Source organism: Physcomitrium patens, chromosome 5, assembly GCF_059467195.1.
Source record: "Physcomitrium patens ecotype Gransden chromosome 5, ASM5946719v1, whole genome shotgun sequence".
Classification (NCBI taxonomy): domain Eukaryota; kingdom Viridiplantae; phylum Streptophyta; class Bryopsida; order Funariales; family Funariaceae; genus Physcomitrium; species Physcomitrium patens.
Window position 1 is genome coordinate 15,547,157 of NC_143414.1, and position 24,776 is coordinate 15,571,932.

General features: G+C 34.8%; 2 protein-coding genes and 1 long non-coding RNA gene across 5 annotated transcripts; 2 read left to right on the forward strand and 1 right to left on the reverse strand.

Annotated features, from left to right (window-relative positions):
* Positions 1 to 148: 148 nt before the first annotated feature.
* On the forward strand, positions 149 to 8,438 carry LOC112282742 (uncharacterized). The gene is made up of 11 exons (XM_024520774.3): positions 149 to 361; positions 477 to 1,431; positions 3,489 to 3,577; positions 3,964 to 4,041; positions 4,171 to 4,343; positions 4,532 to 4,633; positions 5,088 to 5,323; positions 6,147 to 6,574; positions 6,797 to 7,002; positions 7,318 to 7,481; positions 7,837 to 8,438. Exons 2-11 carry the CDS (start codon positions 1,235 to 1,237, stop codon positions 7,970 to 7,972), a joined length of 1,809 nt encoding a protein of 602 aa, XP_024376542.1. The 5' UTR covers positions 149 to 361; positions 477 to 1,234; the 3' UTR covers positions 7,973 to 8,438.
* Positions 8,439 to 12,131: 3,693 nt separating this feature from the next.
* Positions 12,132 to 16,085, reverse strand: LOC112282892 (26S proteasome regulatory subunit 6A homolog). Its single transcript, XM_024521032.3, has 10 exons — positions 15,835 to 16,085; positions 15,573 to 15,689; positions 15,135 to 15,242; positions 14,801 to 14,992; positions 14,242 to 14,433; positions 13,961 to 14,079; positions 13,745 to 13,832; positions 13,190 to 13,309; positions 12,873 to 13,013; positions 12,132 to 12,361 (listed from the first exon to the last, which is right to left on the reverse strand). Exons 1-10 carry the CDS (start codon positions 15,958 to 15,960, stop codon positions 12,284 to 12,286), a joined length of 1,281 nt encoding a protein of 426 aa, XP_024376800.1. The 5' UTR covers positions 15,961 to 16,085; the 3' UTR covers positions 12,132 to 12,283.
* A 304-nt stretch (positions 16,086 to 16,389) lies between these two features.
* LOC149989307 (uncharacterized) lies at positions 16,390 to 17,980 on the forward strand. 3 transcript variants are annotated; one of them, XR_016503102.1, is made up of 4 exons: positions 16,390 to 16,704; positions 16,825 to 16,950; positions 17,061 to 17,215; positions 17,608 to 17,980. It is a non-coding gene; the product is annotated as an uncharacterized LOC149989307 (long non-coding RNA). The 3 variants fall into 3 exon arrangements; XR_016503101.1 differs by having other exon boundaries at positions 16,564 to 16,704; positions 17,078 to 17,215; XR_016503100.1 differs by having other exon boundaries at positions 16,424 to 16,592; positions 16,825 to 16,868; positions 17,078 to 17,980.
* Positions 17,981 to 24,776: the final 6,796 nt, after the last annotated feature.

Consider the following 24,776-nt stretch of genomic DNA (forward strand, 5'->3'; position numbering starts at 1 on the left):
TGAATTTAGCCAGGGGGATAGAGGCGAACAGAGAGAGAATGCAGAGTTGGAGAAAGAAGAGAGAGTCATGACGGATATATATATATATATATATATATTAATATATATGTATAAAACATATATACATGAATCCATGGGGGAACGAAGCTGGTGCGGGGGACCAGGGGCGAGGACGGCCAAGGCACTAGCGATGGAGTTCGAGGATAAATCGGCGAAACGGAGCTTTTGGTTTTTCTTGGGCATGATTCTATCTGGATAGTTTTTTCGGGTAGGAGTTGCTGATTATGGAAGGGAGTCGGGATCGTAAGGGCGGGCCGGTAGAAGAGCAAGGGTCAATTCGTTGATAGAGGAAATATATGAGGTGCGTGATGCTGATGCTGCGTTGATTGTGTTGTTGTTTTTGTTTTATGTTTGTTTTGTTTCTTCGTCTTCTTGTTCTTGTTCTTGTTCTTCATCATCATTATCGTTGTTGGCAGTGTGCGCGCTTGTGGAGCGGGGGTTGTGATCATACTGTCTTGCGTCGGTGAGAGGGAGGGTAGGGCCCAGGCGAGGCAGCGCGTGGGTCAACAAGACATTGTGACTTTTTCGATTTTAAATTTTATTTGCCCCCACGATTCATGGTCGGGTCGAAGCTTCTTTTCGTTCTCGTTTCTTGTTCGGTCCCCGCTTCTGTGCGTGAATGAGCCTTGAAGGAGTGTGGCAAGGTTGGATGAGGGTGAGTCGAGTGGGGAAGAAGAGAATCGAAGATCTGAGAGGGGAGTCTCTCCAAGGGAGCAAAGAACTGAGGTTGCAGGTGAATGCGGAGCTAGGTTGTAGTGAATGAGGGCGACTCAAGATGGTGATTGATGCATAGTGGTCTTTACAATGCTGAGAGCGTAGGAGTTGATGTTACTTCCATATCTTGTGTTCTCTACATCATTTCATTGCTTTCGATAATAGGTACGAGTAGGAGGGTTACAATCTGACGAAGTCAGTTGAAGTTATTCTGTGCGGGATAAGGTCATAGTGTAAAAGCCCTCGGACTTGCGTCAGCACTTGGAAGTCTTATTTCACTTCCTGAAATTGAGACCACAGTTGGACCTAACGTCACTGAAGGCAGCAGGGAAATTACAGTTTAGAAGTTCAGAGATGGTACATGTGGAGCAGTGGAAAAGTTTTAAGAACTCCTCCGGTTGAAACAAGGGACGGCAAGAGTGGAGAGGCTTAAATTTATCCTTGCTCTTGCAGTACCAGGATGGATGAAGGAGATATTGAAGCTGTAGAGGACTCTCAGGTCTTAGTAGCTAGCTCTTTGGAAGATGACAGCACAAATGAAGGGCCGCACAATGAGCTTCTGCAGATGCAAAGAATTCGTGAGCTGGATATGGAGCCATTAGAGGAAGAGGAGGCTGATTCTGAAGCTGGCCATTCCCTCAGTGACAATGATTCAAGGTTTTTGCCCTCATCAGTACCCCTGATACATCCCCTATTGGTTCTGAGTGGCTGCCGGCCTCTGTGAAGCATTTCTTTTGTCCTTCTCGCATGTTACGATATATAGTGATCGAATTTGCTTTGTGTTTCAAATGGTGATCCTCCCGTCGCTCTTTTAGCTTCGAAGTAGCTACTGTACAATATAGTTCATCTCTATCGCTCTACTGGAGAGGAGTGAATGCACATTACCGCCGCACCCTCCCCCCCCTCCGCCCAGAGTTTCTGATTGCTGATTCTTTACAGCTTTCTCTTCTTGGGGAATAGGTCGTCCGTAGGATCTGCACTGGTGGTTTTGTTCATCTCATTTTCGAGGATTGAAGCTCGATTCTAGAATCCTTAGTAGTGAGTGTTATAGAGACACTGAAATGATTCCGTTTGGGGCTCTGTTTTAGCAAAATCCATCCTAAAAGAAGTCCGTTTGGTGCCTAACACGGATTTCGTATGTTTGTAAGGTATCTGTCATTCTTTTCACCCGTCTTTGATTTGACTCACTTCGAGACATCCTTGTGACAAGCCTAGATACGTAGTGTTTGTAATCTTAATCGAGTTCCAATTGCGATGGATAGTATTTTGTGTGCTAGGATTGTTTGTAAAAGCCTCGATCCTCTTCAACGGCTGCGATTTGCAATGAACATCTTCCTCAGGCAGCAAATGTCAAATGTTCATCCTTATTGTAGTGCCATGGTGTAGATCATATTATTAGTCTCGTACATTCTGGTTTTGATCGCATGCAGGTATAAAGGACCTGGCCGTTCTCAGCTGCAATTTGCGGTAATTTGCAGTTGCGAATGCTTATTTCCTTCTTCGATTTCCATCTTCAGAGCTTGATCTGAATCCGTATTGCCTTAGGGGATAGTGTGTTTCATCAGAGTATTCCTCACAATGAGTCGTGCGAACCAGCGGAAGAGTGGTTTAAAGGAGTTCGAGGATAAATTAATGGTGATGATGGAGAATTACATCCTGTTATTTCAATTGCCTAAGTGTAGGCAGGCGTTTTGCTTCGAATGAATGCTTCTAATTCTTGTTCTGAAGAGATTGAACGTCGGTCTGAAAGGTATTGGTATTCTGATCTGATATCAAGATTGTGTCTCTGAAGACATGATCTTGACTAGATGAAAGTGAATGCCTAAGTCTGTGTCATGTTGCAGGTGTGAATATTTTTCCGAATTCACAGCGAGTGGATTTGGCGTATCGTTGTAATGAAGCAATATTTTAGAGCAGTTCTAGGACTTACATGTATTAGTCACGCTCTGTTCATAATCTGCATTGCTACTATTCGAATTTTTCTGCCGTTGTTTTTTCACAGTATCCTTAGGTGGTTCCGATTTTGCTATTATTTTTTTATTATTATATGGGGTTCAATTACAATCATTCATGATAGGAATATACTCCTAGTGTTTGATGCTGAAACCTCAAGTGGGAGAATTTTTAAGCTACTTACTACACTCTTGCGAAATCATGGTCAAGTTTTATTTCGTCGGTCTAAGCTCTGAGTCAATTTCATTGGATTGGGAGCACGTAATCTGCGTATTGCGGGATCTAATGATTTTTCGCTGCTTGCAGCGGCTCGGGTGAGGAAGTGCAATGAACAGTGTACATATGTCCAACTTTATCTTGAGTTGATTTGATTATGTTAGTTGTCGGCAATCTTTCAGAGTATGGATGATCAATTGGTCTTCTTTTCGGAATAAATAGGTTCCTGTATTTCTTAAGCTTTCTAGAAGAAGCCTGAGATGAAGTGGCTCGTAGTATTGGGGTACGGCAAAGAACTACGATGAATATGCTACCAAGCGTAACAATGGTTTTAGCCGGTGCAAACCACTATTGGTTTTTGTTCTATTTCTTAAGACTGACATCGAGATATCTGATCCTATTGGACATAGAATTAAAACCCGCATGTCGTATGCTACCACGGTAGGTGGCTGCAGTGTATTAGCACAGTCGCTCTGGAAATATCGAAACTTCTAGCAGTGATTGATACTTATCTTTCATTTGAATTTGCCTGTGACTGATTTCAGTTTGAGCGGACGAGGGGATGGAGGCGGTCGTCAAATGGGTGGATTCACCTTCGATACTAACTTGGCTTCTATGCACACATACTTAGGAGGTACAGATGTTCAGTGGCTTGGATGTATTTCGTCAATTGCATCATGGTTGGTGAGGCATCTGGCATTTGTAGGGAAGTGTGCATTGATATCGGATCATTGTCTAGTTACTCTAGCGTATTCGATCTCTTGGACGAATGATGTGAGCCTTCAACACTCTGGTTACGAAACACAGAAATTTCGGTTTTTGTTTTTGGGCGTTTGGGGCCTTCCAAGCTCATGAAACGTGTTGTATGCATCAGTTGAGCAACGCGTGCTACTTTTGACTAGCTTGTGTTATCGTTTGGCCTCGGCTTTGTTTCGAGTTACATGTAGTGTTTATGAAAGCTATATTCAATGCGTAATAACTCAATTTCTCAGGCGAACTTTTATTTGTATCTTATCGCAGAAGTCGATGACGTACATAGTAGTCGCTCCTTTGCCGATGGCGGTGCGCTCCTCACGCTGCCAATGTTTTACCTAGAGGGTAAGTTGATGAATTTTGTGGATTAAGGGCTTTTTTTCTCTGTGAATCACGATTGTAACGGCAGTTCAAGAAGTACAATTAGTTTGCCCTGAGGAGTCTGATGTTCTGGATTGGTTCTGACACATGTAGGGATAGTGTTATTCCCTGAGGATACACTGCCGCTTCGAGTTCTGCAACCGAGATTCAAGGCTGCAGTAGATAGAGCTATGCGGAATGATGAGGCTTTGAATACAATTGGTGTGATACATGTGCGAGCAAGAGATGGGCATGTCCATGTTGCATCCATCGGCACGACTGCCGAAGTAAGTGTAATTAAGTTGCGGAGCATGTTCGTTACTTTGTCATGCAACCATCATCTTGGTATGATGCATTGCCTTTTGTCATCGTTTCTGTTAATTTGGCACATCATCGTCCATTACTATTTTTGAAGCTAGTTTTACTTTTGTTCTAGTGTTAAAACTTTAATGATATTATGGGATCCATTTTGTAGATTCGTCAACTACGCCATCTTAATGATGGCTCCATAAATGTGGTAACGAAAGGCCGCCAACGGTTCCGCATTTGCAAAGCGTGGACTGAATCTGATGGAGCAGTACGTGTTTTTCTCACTTTTCGTCTGCCACTGTTTGTACGATAAGTTAAGTGTATGACGTTTGAATCAATTGCCTCTGAGTATTCGTTTAATATTTCTATTTTGGACACTCTACATTGGGCGTTCTGTGACTTTTCCATCGTGAACGAGCATTTTAGTGGATTGTTGCTGTTGAAGGTCACCTATTACACCCTTAGGAGCTTCGAAACCTCAATTTCAGTAGTATTTAGGTTTCGAGTCATTATTGTTTCCTTTATTATAGATTTTGTTTGTGTCAAATCTTGGACATTTACTAATGTCAATATTCGAGGATGTAACGTGACCAAAAAAGAAAAAGAAAAAAGTGTAGATGTTTATGTTTTGGGTACTTATGTTCTCTTATAACTTCAGGTATATTGATTACAATATACTTATCATTACAGCAACTTACCAATTTGGACTCGCGTGTTTGCAGTTGTTCGCTCAAGTTCAAATTATTGAAGAGGAAACTCCTCTGCATATTCCAAGAGATTCATTCAGTCATTTAGCCGCAGTACCTACTTTCCACAGTGGCAAAGTTCCTCGTGCAGCTACTACATCTCCACTTCCATACGAGCATAGCGATGATGAAGCAGGTCTCCAAGCTGATGCTGACGATTATGATGATTCAGAGTCGGATTCTGGACCTGAAGAAGATAGGCTGTTGCGAAGGTCAGTGCTGGGTACAATGTTCATAACTCTTTCGATTCCCCTTTTGGTTTCAATTTTAGTTCTGATTTTCAAAGAAAGCACTATGGAATTTGAAACATTTTGTTGCAAATGATATTGGTGCTTGATTGAAGACACCCAATCATTGTTCATAGTTAAGAACAATTAATCATTGCTTCAATGTCCAGTATGATTATTGTAGCGAATTTCTTGCCTTGAGTCTCTGAAGGGTGTTGCAGCTAAAAATTTCTTAGAATTCAAATTTCGAGCATGTATGAATTCTAAAACTAGAGAATTTTTTAACTTTAATTTTGTTTTGTTTTGTTTTGTTTTGTTTTATTGTTTTCCTCTTCGTGTTTTCTTATTTTATTTTATTTTTGCTTTCCTTTCCCCAACTAGTACATTTACAGGTTAGAAACCATCTTCAAAAAGATAAAGTGTGAAATTCCTAATTGTTTTGTTGCTACTATCCCTGAAGTGGCAGGACCTCAGATTTTCCTTTCTTATAAAAGTTTGTTCAACAGAAAGTCAGTATCGATATCTACAAGACAAGATGTGAATGTTGTTGGCGCTCCCTAACATAATAATAATTCTAGATTTTTAGTCAGTTGTTCTCAATTTCATCGAAATATAATGAAATATTATCTCTGATGAACTCTGAGAATTGGAACCTGTGAATTCTTTACAAAATTAAAAAGCGATTTCGTTAATTTTTGTCCGTAAGGGCATGATTTACAAATCCACTTCAAAAGAATGTCACAAGTGGCATGTTGTAACACATCTTAGGAGTGAAATCATGCTGACGGACGTCCTTTTTGCTGTGTAGGCTTACACGATTTGCAACTGAGAGTACGGAACTTCTTCGGGCGCTGGAAAGAGGGGTGGCAGAAGATGAGAGCAGCGAGGAGGAGGAAAGGCTGAGATGGTGGTCACGAAGAAGAAGAGTTCGCCAAAGAGGCGTGGATAATTTTGAGGTAGGAAACGATAGAGGTGAAGAACCTCAATCAAGTGGGGAAACACAAACAGTTGATGCATCACATAGCAATGGACGACGTGTGTATCCTGGAGAGTCGTCTGTGGTTTCGAACGGACATGCGGATAACATGAAAAGGCCTCCCGAAGGTGGACGTGGTGGCTGTTGTAAAGCCTGGGGTACTGATGCAGGGAAGTGGAGGTATAGGGCCCAGCGATCAGCGTGGCCTCATTGGGTCTATCGCCAATTTGATGCGTATGATTTGGCAAGGAGAGCTGCTGGTATGCTCGCACCTCATGTGGTTTCGCGGTCTATGGTGCCAATATTTTTGCAGCAGGAATAATTAGGGGGTTCTTTCTCTGCAAGTAAACCATCACCGAGACTTTTGGGTTTTAGGTGTGAGGGGGCATACGAATAATTTTGTTGCGTTGTGGATGTGTCTTGGCATTGGTCCTTCCTGTTCTTCAACCATGGTGTGCTATACTTGTGGGTGGGTTTGACAGACATGTTGAGGCAAATGGCCGAACTCCCTCGTATGGAGGCTATGGTTCGTACACCTTCTTTGCTGTCTTATTACATAGCCAGCAATATGCCTCTTCAAGATGCTACCCGGCAGGAGCTTCTTGAAGTTGACGGGACCGTGTATCGTCTGCGACGGGAGATTGAGTTGTTGGAGTCAATGGACCAGCTTCGCTGTAAACGATGCTTGGTAGGTTAATAAGTTTTCATATATAAATATAAATATATAAATAAATATATAAAATAAAAATAAAAATAAAAATATATTCCTCGCAATATACGCACGTTCCAAGAATATTACATCTACAAATGATTCGGATTGAAGAAGAGCCGAAGCAACTTTGTAGATCCTATGTCATTTAATAGATGAGCATCGCAAGTGGTAGTTCATAATCCATTATGTAGATACTCAGTTTGGGTTTTGGAATGTACCATGTGGAGCTTTAGCAGTGAGGACGCTTGGAGGATCAATTCAGCTGTCTAACTGGTAATTTTGTGTTGTCAGGATATAAAAGCAAGGCGCAGTGACATGCTTGTGATGTCAGCAGATGGGCCCATCAGTGCTTTTGTCAACGCCCATGGCTATGTTCATGAGACCCTCACTTTGCAACGTGCTAGTAGGCTCGTTTTGGCTGGACAGCCCCAGACGGCGAACAGCTGGTTTCCTGGGTCAGTCATCTCCACTTTCGAAAATGTCTTGATCCTCTGTGTTTTGTATTTGGTGGATGTTGGACGTCGTTTTCATACGAGAAATGCTACCTTTGGATACTCTTGACAATGATGGTCAGAATGGTCTTGAGAAATACTTCTTACTTATCGTGTACTAGCTGTCGCTTCTATGGATGTTTACTTTCGTAACGTATTGCGACTTACCATGAGCTCAAGTTGAATCGTGGTTGGTGCATCGAAGCCTGCTCTGTTCACTGCTTCTACTGACTTTCTTTTGCCCAAACACATGAAACAGAGATAATCTCTTGAAATAGTGTGATTGCTGTTTAAAACATGTGTTTGCATTGGGTTGCAGGTATGCCTGGGTTTTAGCTGAGTGTTCTGCATGTACTGAGCACATGGGATGGCGATTCACAGCTGTTGCTAAGGAAACCAGACCGAAGGCTTTTTGGGGCATTCGAAGGTCACAGTTGGCAGACAACAGTTCCTAGAATCGCCGTGTACATTTCTGGTACTCTGGATTGAAGTTTTAGCTTTTTATGCTTCTGGGGATTAGTCACACTGGATCAGGGTCAGGCTTGGCTACATAGAGTTTACTGGTGTACATATGACCGTAGAGAAAAGCATACTTTGCGTCAATGTTAGAAGCTATGTAGGGTCTTTCCAATTTTCCTTCCACGTGTGGAAGTGCTACTCTTTACAAACTTAAGAACTTCAGACTTATGGAATCTGGTCGCACTGGTCGTCACAAGCTGTTGTTCCATTTTAAGGAAGTTACCAGAAATCTGCTTCTAGACCCAAGTGTAGTTCTGTTCAGAACACTATATTTGTCGGATAGGCTGTGCAGTCGTGATGTAAACTTGGTATCAGCTGTGAACAAGTTACCTTCATTGAGCTCAGCGTCATGTGAAGGCTATTTGGTCATACTCATTGATTATCAATACCGTTTCGCAGCCATGAGTATCCAGATCTTAGAAATCATGATATGAATTTCGTCTCAGGAAGGACTGCAACGGAGTACAATTTTTAGGACGTGAGACTAGCAATTGACAGCGTCAAACCTCATCCAGCCTGGCGATAGTTCAGCACACAGAGCTTTTGTACATTTTTTTGGAAATGTTTATGTTATATGCCTCCGACGTTGGGTCATTAGTGCTCAATTACATAGAGAAATGTGTAATTCTCAACCTTCATGTACATTTTACATTCACGTTGTCGAGCAAATCTAGATTGGTCCGGGAATCTTTTATAGCCTGTTGTGACGACAGGTTTTGGACTCCGCTGGATTCGCATTCTAAAACGGTTTCTTAATGTGCACTTCAAACTGCTAAGGTTCAAAAACCGATTTGGGTGCTTATCTACAGACACAGGATTCAATTCAATGAAATCTGATATCTCGAATAGATTCATGGTACGGTACTTTTCATGAACCAGGTTGGCAAATGACTTTTGGTTTACGTCACTAACTTTTGAAGAATTTGGGTCAATGAGGATTTGGTGAACGTGAATCTGTGCAGATTGGTGCAGGAACTTCTTCGTGTGACCACCCTCTGGAGAAATGAACTCACGTTTATGGTCGACATGCATGGACTGCTATAGCTGGAAATTGTTCCGGTCAAATCAGTGAGAAGGTTGAAGTTCTGCGAAGAAAGTAAGGTACTGTCACTTTGCAGCTTTGTTGTTGAAATTTGTTTGAGGCATTAGAGTCAAAAGGAACGAGCGCCAGCGATGGTGTACAAGGAACGGGATGCAAGCTGAGGCTTGTTAGAATAGTGATGCTGAGCATAGGTTTGCATTGAGAACATGGGAGGCATTGAAATGGTATTTGGCGCTGGATTCGAAACTGTACCACAGCCAGCTTCAGGTTTGCCGCCCAGCAACATCTTATCGAACGACTGTCTTGATTCTTGGAGAGCACTCCCAGCACCATCAATTTCTACCCTTGTTTCTAAAGCAGTGAAGGAAGGATTCTAAGTCGAGTCTTTATGTTTTCCATTCTCACACACTCATTCAAAAACTAACGGCCCACTGTGATTTTCCTCTAACAATTATAACATTGGACTTCATCTAAAACAACACATTAATCGTATGCTCAAACTACAATCACACCATAAATTGTTATATACCTCAAATTGCTATACACACATCCATTAAGTCTGTATACACAACCATTATGTCTATACACACACCCACAACTTTGTTTTACATGGGATTAAAAGAGAAGTTTTGAATTGTGTTGGTGTAACTCAAAAGGATTGAATGATGGTAACAAGGAAGAGAGGAAGGAGGTTTGGAATCCATGCTGGGACAAGGAAGAGGGGACGAGGGGATTAAAACCTACACCAAGACAAGGAAGATGAGGAGGTCTAGTACCCTGCCGAGACAAGGAAGAGAGGCCTTGGGTGTGATGTAATGGCTAAGCACATAGCAACTTGGAGTGTGCTTGTAACTTGTCTTCATGATATCATTAGTAAAGCAATATTGGATAGCTTTGCCATTAATATATTTGTATTGTACAAAAGAAGAAAACACTCATCACAGTTAACATTGAAAGTGTTACACTTGTTCAAAAATGAAACATGCTTTTACAATTTATTTGTAGATTATAATTGTGGACATTTTATTATAAGTGATTTAACTTTAATCAACATGATTGTAATGATATTCTTATTTCATCAAATATAAATATATATATATATATATATATATATATATTCCAAAAAACACACAAAAGTTTTTCTATCATCTAAAATTTAAGCATGAATGTTGAATTTTTTATATATTAAGTGAATGATATTTAGTAATATATATAAATTTAAAATTCAGGTTATTATAAAAGTTATTCTAAATTTGTATTATATATGGTATAGAATAAAAAATAAATATTCTAATATATAGTATATAGTATAGTACAATTAAAGGAATATTTTGTTCTAAAAGTCGGTTAAATTAGTTGAATATTATTATTTTTGATTTTTAATTTGAATATTTACTAAATATATAGTTTAATTTTTAAATAAATAAAAAATATATATTAAAAATATACTTATAAAAAATGATAGTCCCTTAAATATATTATGCAAAATTAAACATATTAAAGGTCAAAGTTGTAATGAAAAAAATTGTTAAAAAGGTATGTGATTTGAACAAAGTGAATACTTTAAGAATTTTAAACTTGTTAAAAGTTAAACAAGAACAAATTCGGCCATGCTTTATATAAAATTCAATTATGTGTTTTTCTTTTAAAATTTTTATTTTCACAAACTTAACTTAATCTAAAATCAAAATAATATATGTATGTATGTATGTATGTATATATATATATATATATATATAAGATAGTAATATTTAGAATAATCAGATTTTATTAAAAAAATCTATTGCTGACGTCTTAAATTACTTTATACTGATTTGGATGTTTTATATGCCTTATTTTGTGCACTCTTACTTGCCAAAATAATTTTATAATTAAATGATGTATTGGATGATTTGTACACAAAAGAATGGAATCAAGATTCTTTAAATTTATGAATATGGATGTAAAAGAAAGACAACTGTATTTTACAAATGGAGATGATTTTTAAATATTTGTAGGGATGAAGATTTTATCTTGAACATTACAGCTTTACACAAAAGAATGAGGCTTGCCACATGTCATGTGAAAGTTTCATCAAATAGCAAAAAAGACTTTATGTGTAAAAAAACATGCAATAGGTTAGAACTTTCAAATTTTGTTACAAGCTGAAATCAAGAATCTTCCCTTGGTTCACTTTACACTTCAAAAAACTAATTAAAAACTGTAAGAGATATAATTTATATTGTCTTTTGTAACATGAATAATATAGTTCCTAAGATTTTGCATTGAGCCCTCTTCAAGAAGTTAATTTTTGTATAAACTTGAGGTATACCAAAAATTGATAAAAAATTGATAATTCCTTCTTCAAAAATTCAATTTATTTTTTATTTTTATCATAATCATTTGAATCTATCCTATTTAAAAACATTATAAAAAAATGGTTTAATTCATCTCATATGCTCTTCTTATTTCGTAATATCTACAAAATCCAAATCTTACAAAGAAAATGTTTTCTTCACCAAATGGATGACCTTCAAAAGACTTCCAAACCATGACATTCCAAAGTGAATCTTAGAATATATGCTTAACCTACTTGACCTTAACAATAAGGTTCTCATAGTTGGTACATCAGATATTTTCAGGGCTTACGACTTTTTGTGACATTCATGTAAAGTGCAACAAAAGCTTCCATTAACGAATATGCCGTAAAAATATGTTTATTCGGGGTATCTATCTTAGATTCAACTTGAAATGTGTAAGTTATAAGAGATCTAAAAACAGAACCTCTAGATTCCACAAGCCCTAACCTGTATCCTTCTTCAAGTTAAGGTACGCTCCATGAGTACAAAATCAAATAAAAAGGAACCGATCTTGGTGAAGGTGTGCACACAACAAAATGCTATACAAACCGTTGATTCTGGTCACAAATTTCTAGGATCTTGTGATGACTGGTGCTAATAGTCATCATAAAAAGAAAAACAAGGGATGAAATAACAATTCAAAATGAGCATCACACGGCTTAGATACAGGTGTATTTTCCAATAAAACAATAGAGTTGGAAAGTCCTGTGCAGATGAGATAAGTTCTGCAGCATTTCGCTGGAACTGATTACAGGCTCATTTACAAGGGCAGGTAAAAACCTCTGCTGCATCCACTGTTCCAAACTGACAAATCTCAAGAAGTTCAGATATAGATAGCCAAATATCAAGACATTGAGGACTAATGTTTATGCGTAGTAATTGAGACTGGCTTTCTTTTTAGCTTGTACTTGAGTGATACCCTCGTTGAAATCCTCATGAGTTACCTGTAGCATAACATATAAAAGTCAATAGTGTGTAGAAGCCTCCAAAAATAAAGATGTGTTTCTGTGGCATACCAAATATAAACAATACAGAAAAGGATAACGAACTACCTTTGCTCCCTTTGTTTTCACTTGTTTAGAAAACACTAATCGACACTCTAATGGATGACACTTCAGATACATGTCTATAAAAAGATGCGGGGTTTTGGTCATGAAAATACGTTGAAGGAAAAGAAATGGGCATCGCATAGCTATATTCTGAAGAGATAAGCAGAAGATCAGACAGCCAATTCAATTTTATTGAATAAGCCATCAGAACACTACAAACCATAGAACATTGACACAGCAGCGGATATCGTGATGAACACCTAACCAAGATGAAGCTATCAGTGAATTACAACATTCCGAACCAGAAGTTAAATAATGAACTTTACTACAAGCATCAATTGATGAGTGCATTCCATAAATAACCAAGTAAATATTGGAAATATAAAAAAGCCCTCATATGACTTACTTCAGTGGCATCACGACGAAGTGCCAACATTCCAGCCTCAATGCATACAGCCTTTAATTGGGCTCCGTTAAAGTCGTCCGTGGAACGGGCCAACTCCTCAAAGTTGACATCACCCCGTACATTCATTTTCCTTGAATGAATCTGGAGGTGAAAGTTCATTACAGTGATTGATAAGATATCCTGCTCATAAAAATCTGTATAGGTGGTATAATTATAGAAGGATCAAACAGTAAAACAATAGGTGAAAACATGGTTAGGTTAGGGGTACAGGATTATGCAAACTTCAAAGTCTACCAAGCGCTATTGTTTATCCGAACCTGCAAAATACGAGCTCGTGCCTCCTCCGTTGGATGAGGAAACTCAATCTTCCTATCCAAACGTCCAGAACGCATCAAAGCAGGGTCCAAAATATCTGCTCTGTTTGTAGCTGCTATTACCTGTTCATGGACCATATGACAGAGAGTTCATTAACAAACACTGTTGATATCATGAATGGCCGTAGTATAACTGGACATACAGTCGAACACATGGCCAGAGGCATTGATTAAAGAGATAACTTACATATTGCGCATCTATATTAAGACAAGTACAGAAAACAATTTCTGCCCTAAATAACACTGCAGAGAATGCCGTGGTATCCAGCCTCATGTTTCCCACACTACAGATATCACAAAATATCACGACATTCTCAACTAAAAAAGACTGAATTATCTTTAAGAAAAATCCAGTCGTATTCTTTTGATTACAAGTGAAAACTTGTTAAGCAAATCTGTACCCAATCATATACAATATCAACATGCAGAGCCACCCGCACATTTGGAAAACAATTAACTACATACAATGTAGAATGACAAAAATCCTTCACAGCTCACCTTTATGCGCTCGTCACTGCTAAAACCGTCCAACTGATTAAGCAACTCCAACATAGTTCTCTGTACTTCACGATCACCACTTACTTCACTGCCAACGCAAAGCGAAGAAAAATTACACATGATATTGTCAGTAAATCACCAATTTCAATATGCTTTTTTTCCAGAAATAGTTCAAGATAAACGTTGCATGCAGGTCCTAAAAAGAACACCACAAACCTGTCGAAACGCTTGGTACCAATAGCATCCACCTCATCAATGAAAATGATACAAGGAGCCTTTTCTTTCGCCAACTGAAACGCGTCCCTCACAAGTTTTGCACCATCTCCAATGAACATCTGCAACGATCAGGAGGAGAACAAGGGCCTTGAGCTTAGCCAAGTGAATGACCCAACTTCTTAAAACAAGTTCTACAGTGAGATTCTGTACATGTTTCTCAAAAAGCTGAAAATACAAAATCCAGTCCAGAAGAAAACACTAAGGAGAGAGCAGGACAAAACCTGAACAAGCTGAGGTCCAGCAAGCTTCAAGAAAGTAGCATTTGTTTGAGCTGCACACGCACGAGCCATGAGGGTCTTGCCAGTACCGGGTGGGCCATATAACAACACTCCTTTGGGAGGTCGGACACCTAAGCTTTCAAACCGTTCTTTGTGAGTCATAGGAAGAACAATTGCTTCCATCAACTCTTGAATCTGTCATACAAACAGAATAACAAGTGGCTTTAAGAAATTAAGGTGGTGCGGGCAGCGATACGTATAATACATAATTTCACGCTGAAAGCTCCACTTACAACAAACAGCAAACACAAAACAAGTCAACACAGGTGACCAGTGCATGAAAGCACATGAAGCAAAGAGAAGCTGGAAGAAAGACCAACACCAATAATTATCCCCACTAGTCAGTGTTGCAAAAATCGAGCTCTTCGTAATTACCGACATTTGTCCTATATGAATGAGATGAAAAAACTCAACCAGAACTAAGACACTCATATGGAATAGATTGTGTAGATGATATTGAAGAACCCAGCGGGAAATTTGAACTCTAAAACGACAATCACACCTGTTTATCCAGACCACCAATATCCGAGTACACCTCTGTAGGTTTCTCATCAACCTCCATAGCTTTTACACGCGAATCATACTCCGAAGGCAGTGTATCCAGAATTAGATAACTGTCCTTGTTTACTCCAACCAAGTCACCGGGTTTCAAGCTGTCAGGATCCACTAGACCAACTACAGGCAAGAAGATCGTCTGTATGTTCACCAAAAATAATGTTAGAGTTTTTTTTTTTTTTTTTTTTTTTTTTTTTTTTTTTTTTTAAATCGATTGATTAAGAAAGAGTTATAAGCTGCAGAAGCTAATCACAAGGCGTTGTTCTGTGGAGAGTACGCACTTGGCGTGTGGATGTCTTCAAGACAACACACTTGCCCTTCCTCTGAGAATCCAAGTCAACATTAGCTCCATCCTCTTCGGCTTCATCTTCTGGATTGACATCCAAGATCTGCACAAACCCAAAAGTACGCCAAATACAAAACGTAGCATATTACTTGGCACATCCTGATGTAACGCATTTGAAAGTTTCTCCAAAAACTACACCAAATATTGTACAATCCCTCCAATGTTTGCGACCTCTGAGTTACAATCTATTTTAAAATTTTAGAAACCTTAAAACAAATTCTAGGTTTGATGACCAGCGTCGTCAAACCTAAGATGAGAAAGAACTTGCTCAATTAGCATTATTCGAACCGCAAAAGGTCCTCAAACTGCACATCGCCTCCCTGAAAACGGCAACCGATGTTTCCGAAAATCGGTAAAAGTAATCAATACACACCTCCACTACGTTTCCGACAAGGTAAGGCAGCTGCTTATTCAGCTTGATCTTCTCTTGATTCTCCTTGATTTTTTCTTTCGTAGCATCGTGTTCCAGTGAAAGTCTGTGCGTTTCGTCCTGAAATCCAATCCCACCCATCCGATCATTGATAATTCACACCTCGACACAACCCCATGCTACTACACCCCCCCAGCAAGACCTCAGACTAACATACATATCCAACCATGAACCAGGCGCGCCATACTCAAGGCGCAGAAAAAACCTTCAAGACACGGATCTCGTTTTCGAGCAGACGACTTCTGCGTTGAATATCTTCCGGGCTCATCCCTGCCAGCTCGTCCATGCCTTCGTCTCCAAAGATATCCGCCTCGTTCATGCTGAGCGCCATGATATTCGTGCTCCTTTCTTCACTAATCCTTCTCCCTTCTAATCAATATCTCCCTCTACACAACCAAATTGCAGCTTCAATCCCTCACAATCTCGTCGCACCTTGAGAGATTGAGCTTCCTTAGGGCTTGCAAATAGGGCTTCGACGGGGAAGCAAGCGTCAGGTTCTCACCGTTCAACCCTCACGGTGGGCCTCGCTCTACGTTCATCCACTTTCAGCCTCTTGACGAATGAACTATTGTTTCATCCATTCCCGTGTGCTTTAGCGGCCAACAAGTCCCTTGCATGGTCGGTCTCCTTTCATCTCCTCTCTGTCCAATAACGAACGATCTATACTTTCATCCGTTTTGCCGCTTGCTTTAGCGGTCTCCTAGTCCACCCCTGATGTTGCCCTTGCGTGATCGCTTAGTTAGCAATTTGCTTTTTACTCTGTCGCTGCTCATGTTTTTCTTTGGTCTATTCTTTTTTTTGGGAGTATACGGGAGAATTGCCATGTTAGTTCCAGATTTCAAAACGGCTGGTGGTCGTGTTCGACTGTGTGTCACTATGGCACTAGTGATTTAGATATGGGTTTTTCTAAATTTGTGGCGGGGGGGGTATCAAGTAATGTCGTCTCGGAATGAGGCTGGAATGGTGAGAGCACTAAGGCTTCAAACCCCACTTACTAGAATTCTTGAAGGTCTTGCAATTGGTGGGATGTGGAGATAGCTCATGGTGGACGCTTGAAACATATGTTAATGATGAGGTGAGTACTTGGGCCACAGAAGTGCCCAAATTGGTGGATTAATAATACTGCCCTAATGTGTTGAGTTTAGGGTCTTGAGAAGGACATTTGCAGCTCACTGCAAGAATTGCGGCTTTGTAGGTTGCAGTGGAGAGAATCTATGCGTGGATTTGTGACGTGTTGAGGTATGCCTGAGCTGGATTTTTCTGAAGAAGAGTCACATCTCGGAGTTTTGCAGCATTGCAGCTGGTTGTGGAAAGTGCATAGGTATTTTTTGCAGAAGATGGATTTCATTTGGTATTTGTAATAAGACGTTGGTTTTGTCCATGTCTCTTTTCCATCGTTGAAATTGAGTGGTCTTAAGTATCGGGGTGAAGAGTTTTGTGTGAAACAGAACATTGTTGATGAAGGCACCCCGTCACTCTTACTGGATGAAAACTTTGCTTTGCACCGAACGCGGCCAATCCGACCTAAAACGACCATGTGTCTTTTCTCTCCTGTGCACCCGCTGGCAAGAGACTTGCAGAAAAGAGTACATTCTAACCTACTGTTTTAGAAGTCCTCGATCTATTAGAATGCATGTTGTTTTTCTGGCACAGAAAGAAGTCTAGCGAAAGGAGCTGTTGTGAATGGCTCAGAGGTATGTAAGCATGTACATAACAAAGGGGCCTACTGTGTTATAGCTGGTGATAGATGCGGACGGAAAAAGGTTGTATTGTGATTTTTGAGCGTTGTGAGAAGGTTGGGGAAGTCCTTGGAGCTGATGCCCATGACTCCTAGCCAGAATTGTGGAGTGCAACGCATTCCAGTTTTGTCTATGTAGCCAGTAACACACTGTTGAGAGTGATGAAAGTGCTCCTATTGTTTTTGACTGTAGGACAAAGAAAAGGATGTTTGATCTTGACGATTGTCTTTCTCTTTCAGGCCTTATGGCTATCAGCTACTCCACTCTCAAGGATTTGTGAATTTGTGCTGCATTATCGCCGCGGACTGAGGGTCTAGTAAGCGTCTATTACGTTCGGGATTTCGGAGTGTGTATGGGAAAAGCAGGGCATTAGACTAGATGACTACGAGGACACCTTGAGAGGTCTACAAATTGGATTATGTATTGGTCAGGATGACGTAGAGCTATTTACAAATTAGGGATTCATGTTTTGGACTTAGGAAAACCTTGACTAAAGTGGGAGTGTCCGGCAGCTAATCAAGCTTGACAATACATCAGCAAATGAATGGCACGATCTTCCTTCATTGGCAAGGGATTCTCTACTTCAAAATAAAAAGCTTGATTGAATATTCATATGTAAGTTTCGATGGGATATCATATCAAGAACTAAATTATTGGAAGTAATATTGATGAAATTAAAACATGCTAGTGCTTGGCAATCATAAGGAAATCTCTACCAAGGTATGTCAAATATTTTAGTTATTGTATGGGATTACATTAAGTTTGGTGGATCTTTGTAGTTTTAGTTGCTTTTAAGTTTTTTTTAATAGAGCACCACATTAGTTTAGAGAGAGTTCTAGAGAGAGTTCTACGCAATGCACCTTATAAGTGATGTTTTTGTCATTTGGTTGTAGATAAGAGTAATGTTTGACAAATTTTGCATCAATTAAAAATCCATTAGTTAATGAGTGAAATGTAGAAATTTTAAATATCAATTCATTTTTAGTAATTTTCAATTGCAGTTGTTTAATTTGTACAAGTTCTAATAGAACATGATTCAAATAGTAAGAATTTAATAGTAAGAAATGCATGACAACTATAGTAGCTATATAGTAGTTATATAGCTAATATTGTCAATCAACTATTATATGTATTAAATCTTCAAGAAGATATATGATGTAAATAAAAAGATGTTAACATAGGGCAATTTGAAAAATTTGATCCAATGGAGAGTTCAAGAATTGATAGGACTTAGTTAATAAAAGATAGGTAGGAGATATTCAATCTAAATAAGAATGAGACCATTAGGTTTTAAATAGTTATAGAAAAGTCAAAGATTTTTATTTTATTATTTTATTATTTTTAATGTATAAAAATTGAACATCTTGAAGTTCAAGTTAGAACAATTTAGGACAAGAAAATAAGTAGCCTTTAATAGAAAGCTGATTAATTTTTAATAATTGAAATATTGTAAATAACCACTAAAGTCAATAATTGGAAGAATTACCACTATTGTTATTATTGCTATTCTTTACTTTAGAATCTTATTCAAATTAATTGTAGATAAAGAATTTTTTTGAAATACTTTCTTTATTAGTTCTATTATTTGATTTAAATTAAGTCCTTATATTCTTTCTACTAAAATTAAGTTATATGCAATTTGATTCAAAATTAATAATAAATAAAAATTTTTCTTTATATAAATTCTAATTATAGCTTATTAATTTTAATAAAAGAAAAATTATTTTTAGGATTAATATTTGTAGATTGATATCCAATAAGAGATGCAACAATCTAATTATGATTTAAGATAATGAATAAGTTTTTTTATAAATGAAAGATGAAAATGACAAGATCTTTTCAACTTAAGGAATTTTGTACCTACTTACATCTAAGTATTAAAGTTTGGACCTAAGATCTTATGTATAATAAGTCTTTGTCATCTTTTTGTAGTAACATGTATTATTAGTCCAATTAGTTATAATAACTAATTGATTGTTTCATCAATATAATATCAAAGGTTAATAAAAGACTTCATAAGGTTTTATCAAATTATATCTTTCTTAATCTTCTTAAATGGTATTTTGTCTAATAGGTCAATTAGAATAGATCCTTGTATCAAGAATATTAATTTAGCCAAAAATTAAAAAATAATATATTCATATATTATTAAAAATGAAAAGATTAGTTATTTCTTCAATTATTATAATTTTTGTATATGGTATGAAATGTGTCATTTTAACTTAAAAAAACTACAATCACAAAAATAAAGTTATAAAAACTTAAAAGTAAATGATATGTGATGAAGTCCATTGAAATACATGACCAATGTTTTTTTAGAATATATAAAAGTTGAAGTCTAAAGAATTAATAATATATAGTCTTCCCAAAATAAAAAGGTGTCATAAGATTGAACAAATGCTTAAACAACCTTCCTCATTTGATGCCACCAAAAACATCTTGAAATAAGCTCTAAATTTTTTTATATTAAAAAATATCACATTATTAAAAAATCATGTTATGTTGGAAGTGCAAGTATTTATACTTGATCTTCTATATTATATAAATATCTTTTATAGAAATCATTAAAATTGATGATTTTAACATAAAAATAAGAAAATATATTAACATCTTTAAAAAAAAATTATTATATAAAATAATATAAATTTATTTTTTTACTTAATAACTCAAAGACGAAGTTTTTTAATTTTAAGAGAATTAATGATATTTTTTTGTATTTTTTTATTTTGGTACAATAGAATAAAATTTGCATTTATTTGTAATAAAAATATATATAAAATAAAATATTATTTATTTTTTTAATTTAAAAATTGATTTAAAAATATTTCAATGATATAAAATAGGAATTGATGTAGAAGCAATTTTTGAACCTTAAATGCTACTTTTATATCTTGATTCTACAATAATTTATTTTTATAACTTAGTTTTGGAAGCGTAATTAGAATTTAAGAATAATTCTTAATAAATATTTGATGATAGTTTGTAAGTTTAAAAAATATGGAACATCACATATGATTTTTAAAATTTCTTAATCTATAATAAGTTGTAGTTTTTAAAAATCTATTAAAAAATTATTATTTGAGATAGAATATCTCAATATTTTTATTCAAATTATATAAAATAGATATTTTTCCATCTTGATATGTAATCTTGTAACTTTAAGTTTTTATAGTATAAGATAAAAATAAAATAATATTAAATAGTTCCAAATTTTTATTAAATCAATTTACCTATCTTAACCAATATATAAAAAATAATAATTTCTTGATTCATTTTTCCATTATTAGATTTAAAACTAATAAAAATCAACCACATTCATCATGATTTTTATATATTTTTTTTATTAAAACTGGATATATTTAATAAAAACATGGATCTATGTAATACTCCTCTAAAAATATTATTTACATTCCTTCATCATCAAAGATATGAATTATAACTAATAAAAACCTCTCTCTCTCTCTTTCTATATATATATATATATATTCAATAAAAAATAATACAATATTAAAACAAGAATGACTATTATCAAAGATAAGAAGACCAAAGACTATTGAAATAAGACTAAAAATAAGAAAGATATTGATAAGAAAGAAGAAGTCCTCACTCTTACTTTCATATATACTATGTAATTAAAAATTACATGACAACATTCTATAGGACGTCCAATAGGTATCTATCTTGCTAGATACATGTCTAACTTATAAGATTTCTTATATATATGCCACATGATATTAAAGACATGAATTTCAAAAGACTAAAAATTCAATATATTCTTATGTCATTCAAAAAGACTAGAAAATCATTCAAAGATGGTATAATATTAAACTAAAATGGCTACTATCAAAGATAAGAAGATTAAAAAGACTTGAAACAAGACTAAGAACTAAAAAGGCATTGATAAGAGTGAAGAAGGTTTTACTCTTGCCTCTATATATACTATCTAATTAAGAGCTACATAGTAATATTCTATAGGACTTCCAATACTTGTCCAATTTGTAAGACACCTGTATTAACTTGTAAGGTAATTTTCCTATATATGTGCTTGATTATTAACTTATACTATAAGCTACCAACATATTGTTGTGTGGTAACATGACTATATGATGAAAGAAAAAAGAAAAGATTATATTATAGAAGATCTTAAATAAAAATATTTTAGTAAATTATCCTAAAAATATAGATAATAATTAAGGAGGTAGTAAAAATTAATAAATACTAATATTGACTCCTTGAAGAAGAGAGTTCTATTTATTTTGTAAATGCATAAATGAGCCAAATCAAAGTAAATGAAATAAATAATTGAAATGGATATTTTTTGAAAGAATTAAAAAAATATTTTTAGAAAAAATCACTTCAAAATATAAAGAATTAATATTAAAAAAGAATCAATTATGAAACAAGGTCAAAATCAGACCCTAAGACACAAAACTATGCCTCTATGACAATTCCAAGGTTCTTTTGTTGATTAGAGAGTGGAATTTGAGAATAGACTTGTGAGAAGATTTTTAAAAGTTTTATTTATGTGATTTGAAGGTATATTGAGGTTTGGAAGGCTTTTCAAAATGAAAGATGTATTTCATAGATTTGGATTTTGGAAAATAAAATAAAATAAATAAATTTATAGATTTTGTAAATTTTGTAGCATATTTATGAGTAATTTTTTAAAAAAATTCCAATGTATTTATCCTAAATATATTTAAATAACTTGATGTTAATTTAATGATTAAAATGATGGTTATTAGAATTTTTGTGGATTATGGTCTTAGATAATTGAAATTTAGGATTAATGAGGATTTTTGCGATCTCACAATATTTGCCTATTTAATTGAAGCACAAATTAGTTAGAATAATTTAAATTTAAAAATCTATATATCAACCAGTTTTTGAAGTAATTTAAAAATTAAATAAGAAATAAATACTATTGAAAGATCAACATTCAAATTAGAGAAGAAGAGTGGCTAACATTTGAGAGGTTTTGGAAGCTTTTCATTTAATTGGTGAGTTTGATTTTTGTCAAAATTTTTTTACTTGTTAATTAATTATGGATTTAAATGTGATTAAAATTTTAATCAAGATCAATTCTTTAATTAATATTTATTGAGATTTTAAAATAACTTTAAAAAATGGTTAAGATTTACTTAAGATTTTTTTAAAATTATTTTAGATTTGATTTAGAGTTTAGGATTTGGTCAAGGTTTCATTAAGATTTTATTACGATTTGATTTAGGATATATTTAAAATTTTATTAGGATTTATTTAGAATTATTTTAATTTTATTAAGATTTAATTAAAAATATATTAATATTAAATTAAGATTTATTTAAGATTTATTTAAGATTTATTTAGATTTTATTTAGAATTTTTATTTTTAATATTTATTTATGATTTATTTAGATTTTATTTAGGATTTCTATTTTTAATATTTATTTGGAATTTTTTTATTTTTTTTTGAAGATTTATATTTTTAATATTTTTTTAGCTTATTGTTATTTTATTAAAGATTTTATTTTTATATTTCTTTAGAATTTCTTTTAAATTTCTTTTGAATTGATTAAAAATTACTTAGAATTTAATTAAGATTCTATTAGACTTAGTAGAATCTTATTGTTGCATTTTTTTATTTACCTTCTACAATTAGGTCCTTGATAAATTCTTAGGCAAGCATTCACATTATACAACAACATGTGACATGTGGCTAACTTGTTGGCCAAGTTTCTAATCTATCAATCAACTAAAAACATACATAAAGTCAAATAAGTGTTTATATAGCTTTTAAGAAGCTTTTCCATTAGATAATATCAAATCTATATACATTTATATTTTATCTAATATTACTTATATATATATATATATATATATATATATGTGTGTGTGTGTGACATTAATCCTTCTTTTTAAAAACAAGTTCTATAAAGAATAGTCATCATATATTGAAGAAGTCAAAGATGCAGCAAATTATGTTTATTACATACTATGAACTTTGTTCTATTTAAAGGTGGTTGATAGATCTTCTCAACTGCTATGTTATCTTGAAAATTATGATAATCTTAATGTCTCATTCAATAAGTTAACAAATGAATATTCTTGAGTTAAATCTATTGGCTATTGTTTTTTTCATCTTTTTAGTATCACAAATACACAAAAATTATAAAAAATTTTAATCTTTTCAAAATCATTTTACTTTTATAGCAAAGATTTACTATTCTTTATCTTCGTTTTGATGGATATTATCGATAATAGGCATCAATCTTTTTCGTTACATTTACAAGATTTTTGGATGCATCATATGTACATTCACTAATATCATGTTAAGACTAATAAATCAGATATTTTAACCTATTTTGATATTGTCTTGAAACTAAGACTTCTTCTACCTCAAATTCTTGAATATTATCTACTTCTATAGGAGGAGATAACATTTGGCTTCTTTCCAAGATATTCATTGTCTTATATAGTTTAAGAAAAAACATGTAGAATATAGAATGGATCTTCATAAACTTCAGTAGGTATAATTGATAAGCAATTAGATTGATTTGTTTACAAATAAGACATAGTCTAAGCCTACAATAATCTAATTAATGATAAAAGAGGCTAGTCTAAATATTGTAATGAAGTAGCCATACCTTATTGCTTATATGGAATTGAGGTTGTTCTTTATAATAGACATCCACATTGGTTTTTTATCATTCTTGAGCTTCTTTTAATTGTGCATTTATTGTTGTATGTAGTTTGGATAAAAAATTTATTAAATTTTTCATTGTAGATTTATTAATTCTTTAGAAGTCAAAAGTATTAAATTATAGATGATAAAAATATTTAATAAAAAATAAAATTTATATAAAAGAATATATTATATTATTATAAATAAACTCTATCAATTATAAAAAAGTTATTCAATCATCTTGTTAGTAGTAAATGATACATCTCAAAGATTGCCTCAAAACTTAGTTTACGCTCTCATGATGTAATACATCTAATAGATGAAAAGGATAAATAAATTATTATATTATATAAGATCTTACTTCAAATATTATAGCAAATTGTCTTTGAAAAATAGACAATAGCTCAAAAAAAAAAAAAAATTGAAGATTTAAATGCCATTTTTTTACAAAGTAGGCTTCTATTTACTTTATGATACCATAAATAAGGCAAATCAAGATAGATTAGAAAAGTAAAGAATATAAGCATATGTAGGAAGAAATTAAGAGTTGATTTTTGCAAAAATTAATTCAAAAAGGTAAAATTTGATACCTGGAGAGGACTAGTTACCAACAAGAAATCAGACCTTGAGGTACAAAACCAAGCACCTACGGCAACTCCAAGGTCTTTTGTAAATCAAAGAGTGGAATTTGAAAGCAAAATTGATAGGATTTCTTTAGGTGTTGATTTTGAGTGATTTGAATGT

Coding starts and splice junctions, on each gene's coding strand:
- LOC112282742 (XM_024520774.3), top strand. CDS start 1,235: ATGGATGAAGGAGATATTGAAGCTGTAGAGGACTCTCAGGTCTTAGTA. Junction 3,578..3,963: donor TATGCACACATACTTAGGAG/GTACAGATGTTC, acceptor ATCTTATCGCAG/AAGTCGATGACGTACATAGT. Junction 6,575..6,796: donor TTTGGCAAGGAGAGCTGCTG/GTATGCTCGCAC, acceptor TGGGTTTGACAG/ACATGTTGAGGCAAATGGCC.
- LOC112282892 (XM_024521032.3), bottom strand. CDS start 15,960: ATGGCGCTCAGCATGAACGAGGCGGATATCTTTGGAGACGAAGGCATG. Junction 14,434..14,800: donor TTGGTGGTCTGGATAAACAG/GTGTGATTGTCG, acceptor TTTGTATGACAG/ATTCAAGAGTTGATGGAAGC. Junction 12,362..12,872: donor TTCGTCGTGATGCCACTGAA/GTAAGTCATATG, acceptor GTTATGCTACAG/GTAACTCATGAGGATTTCAA.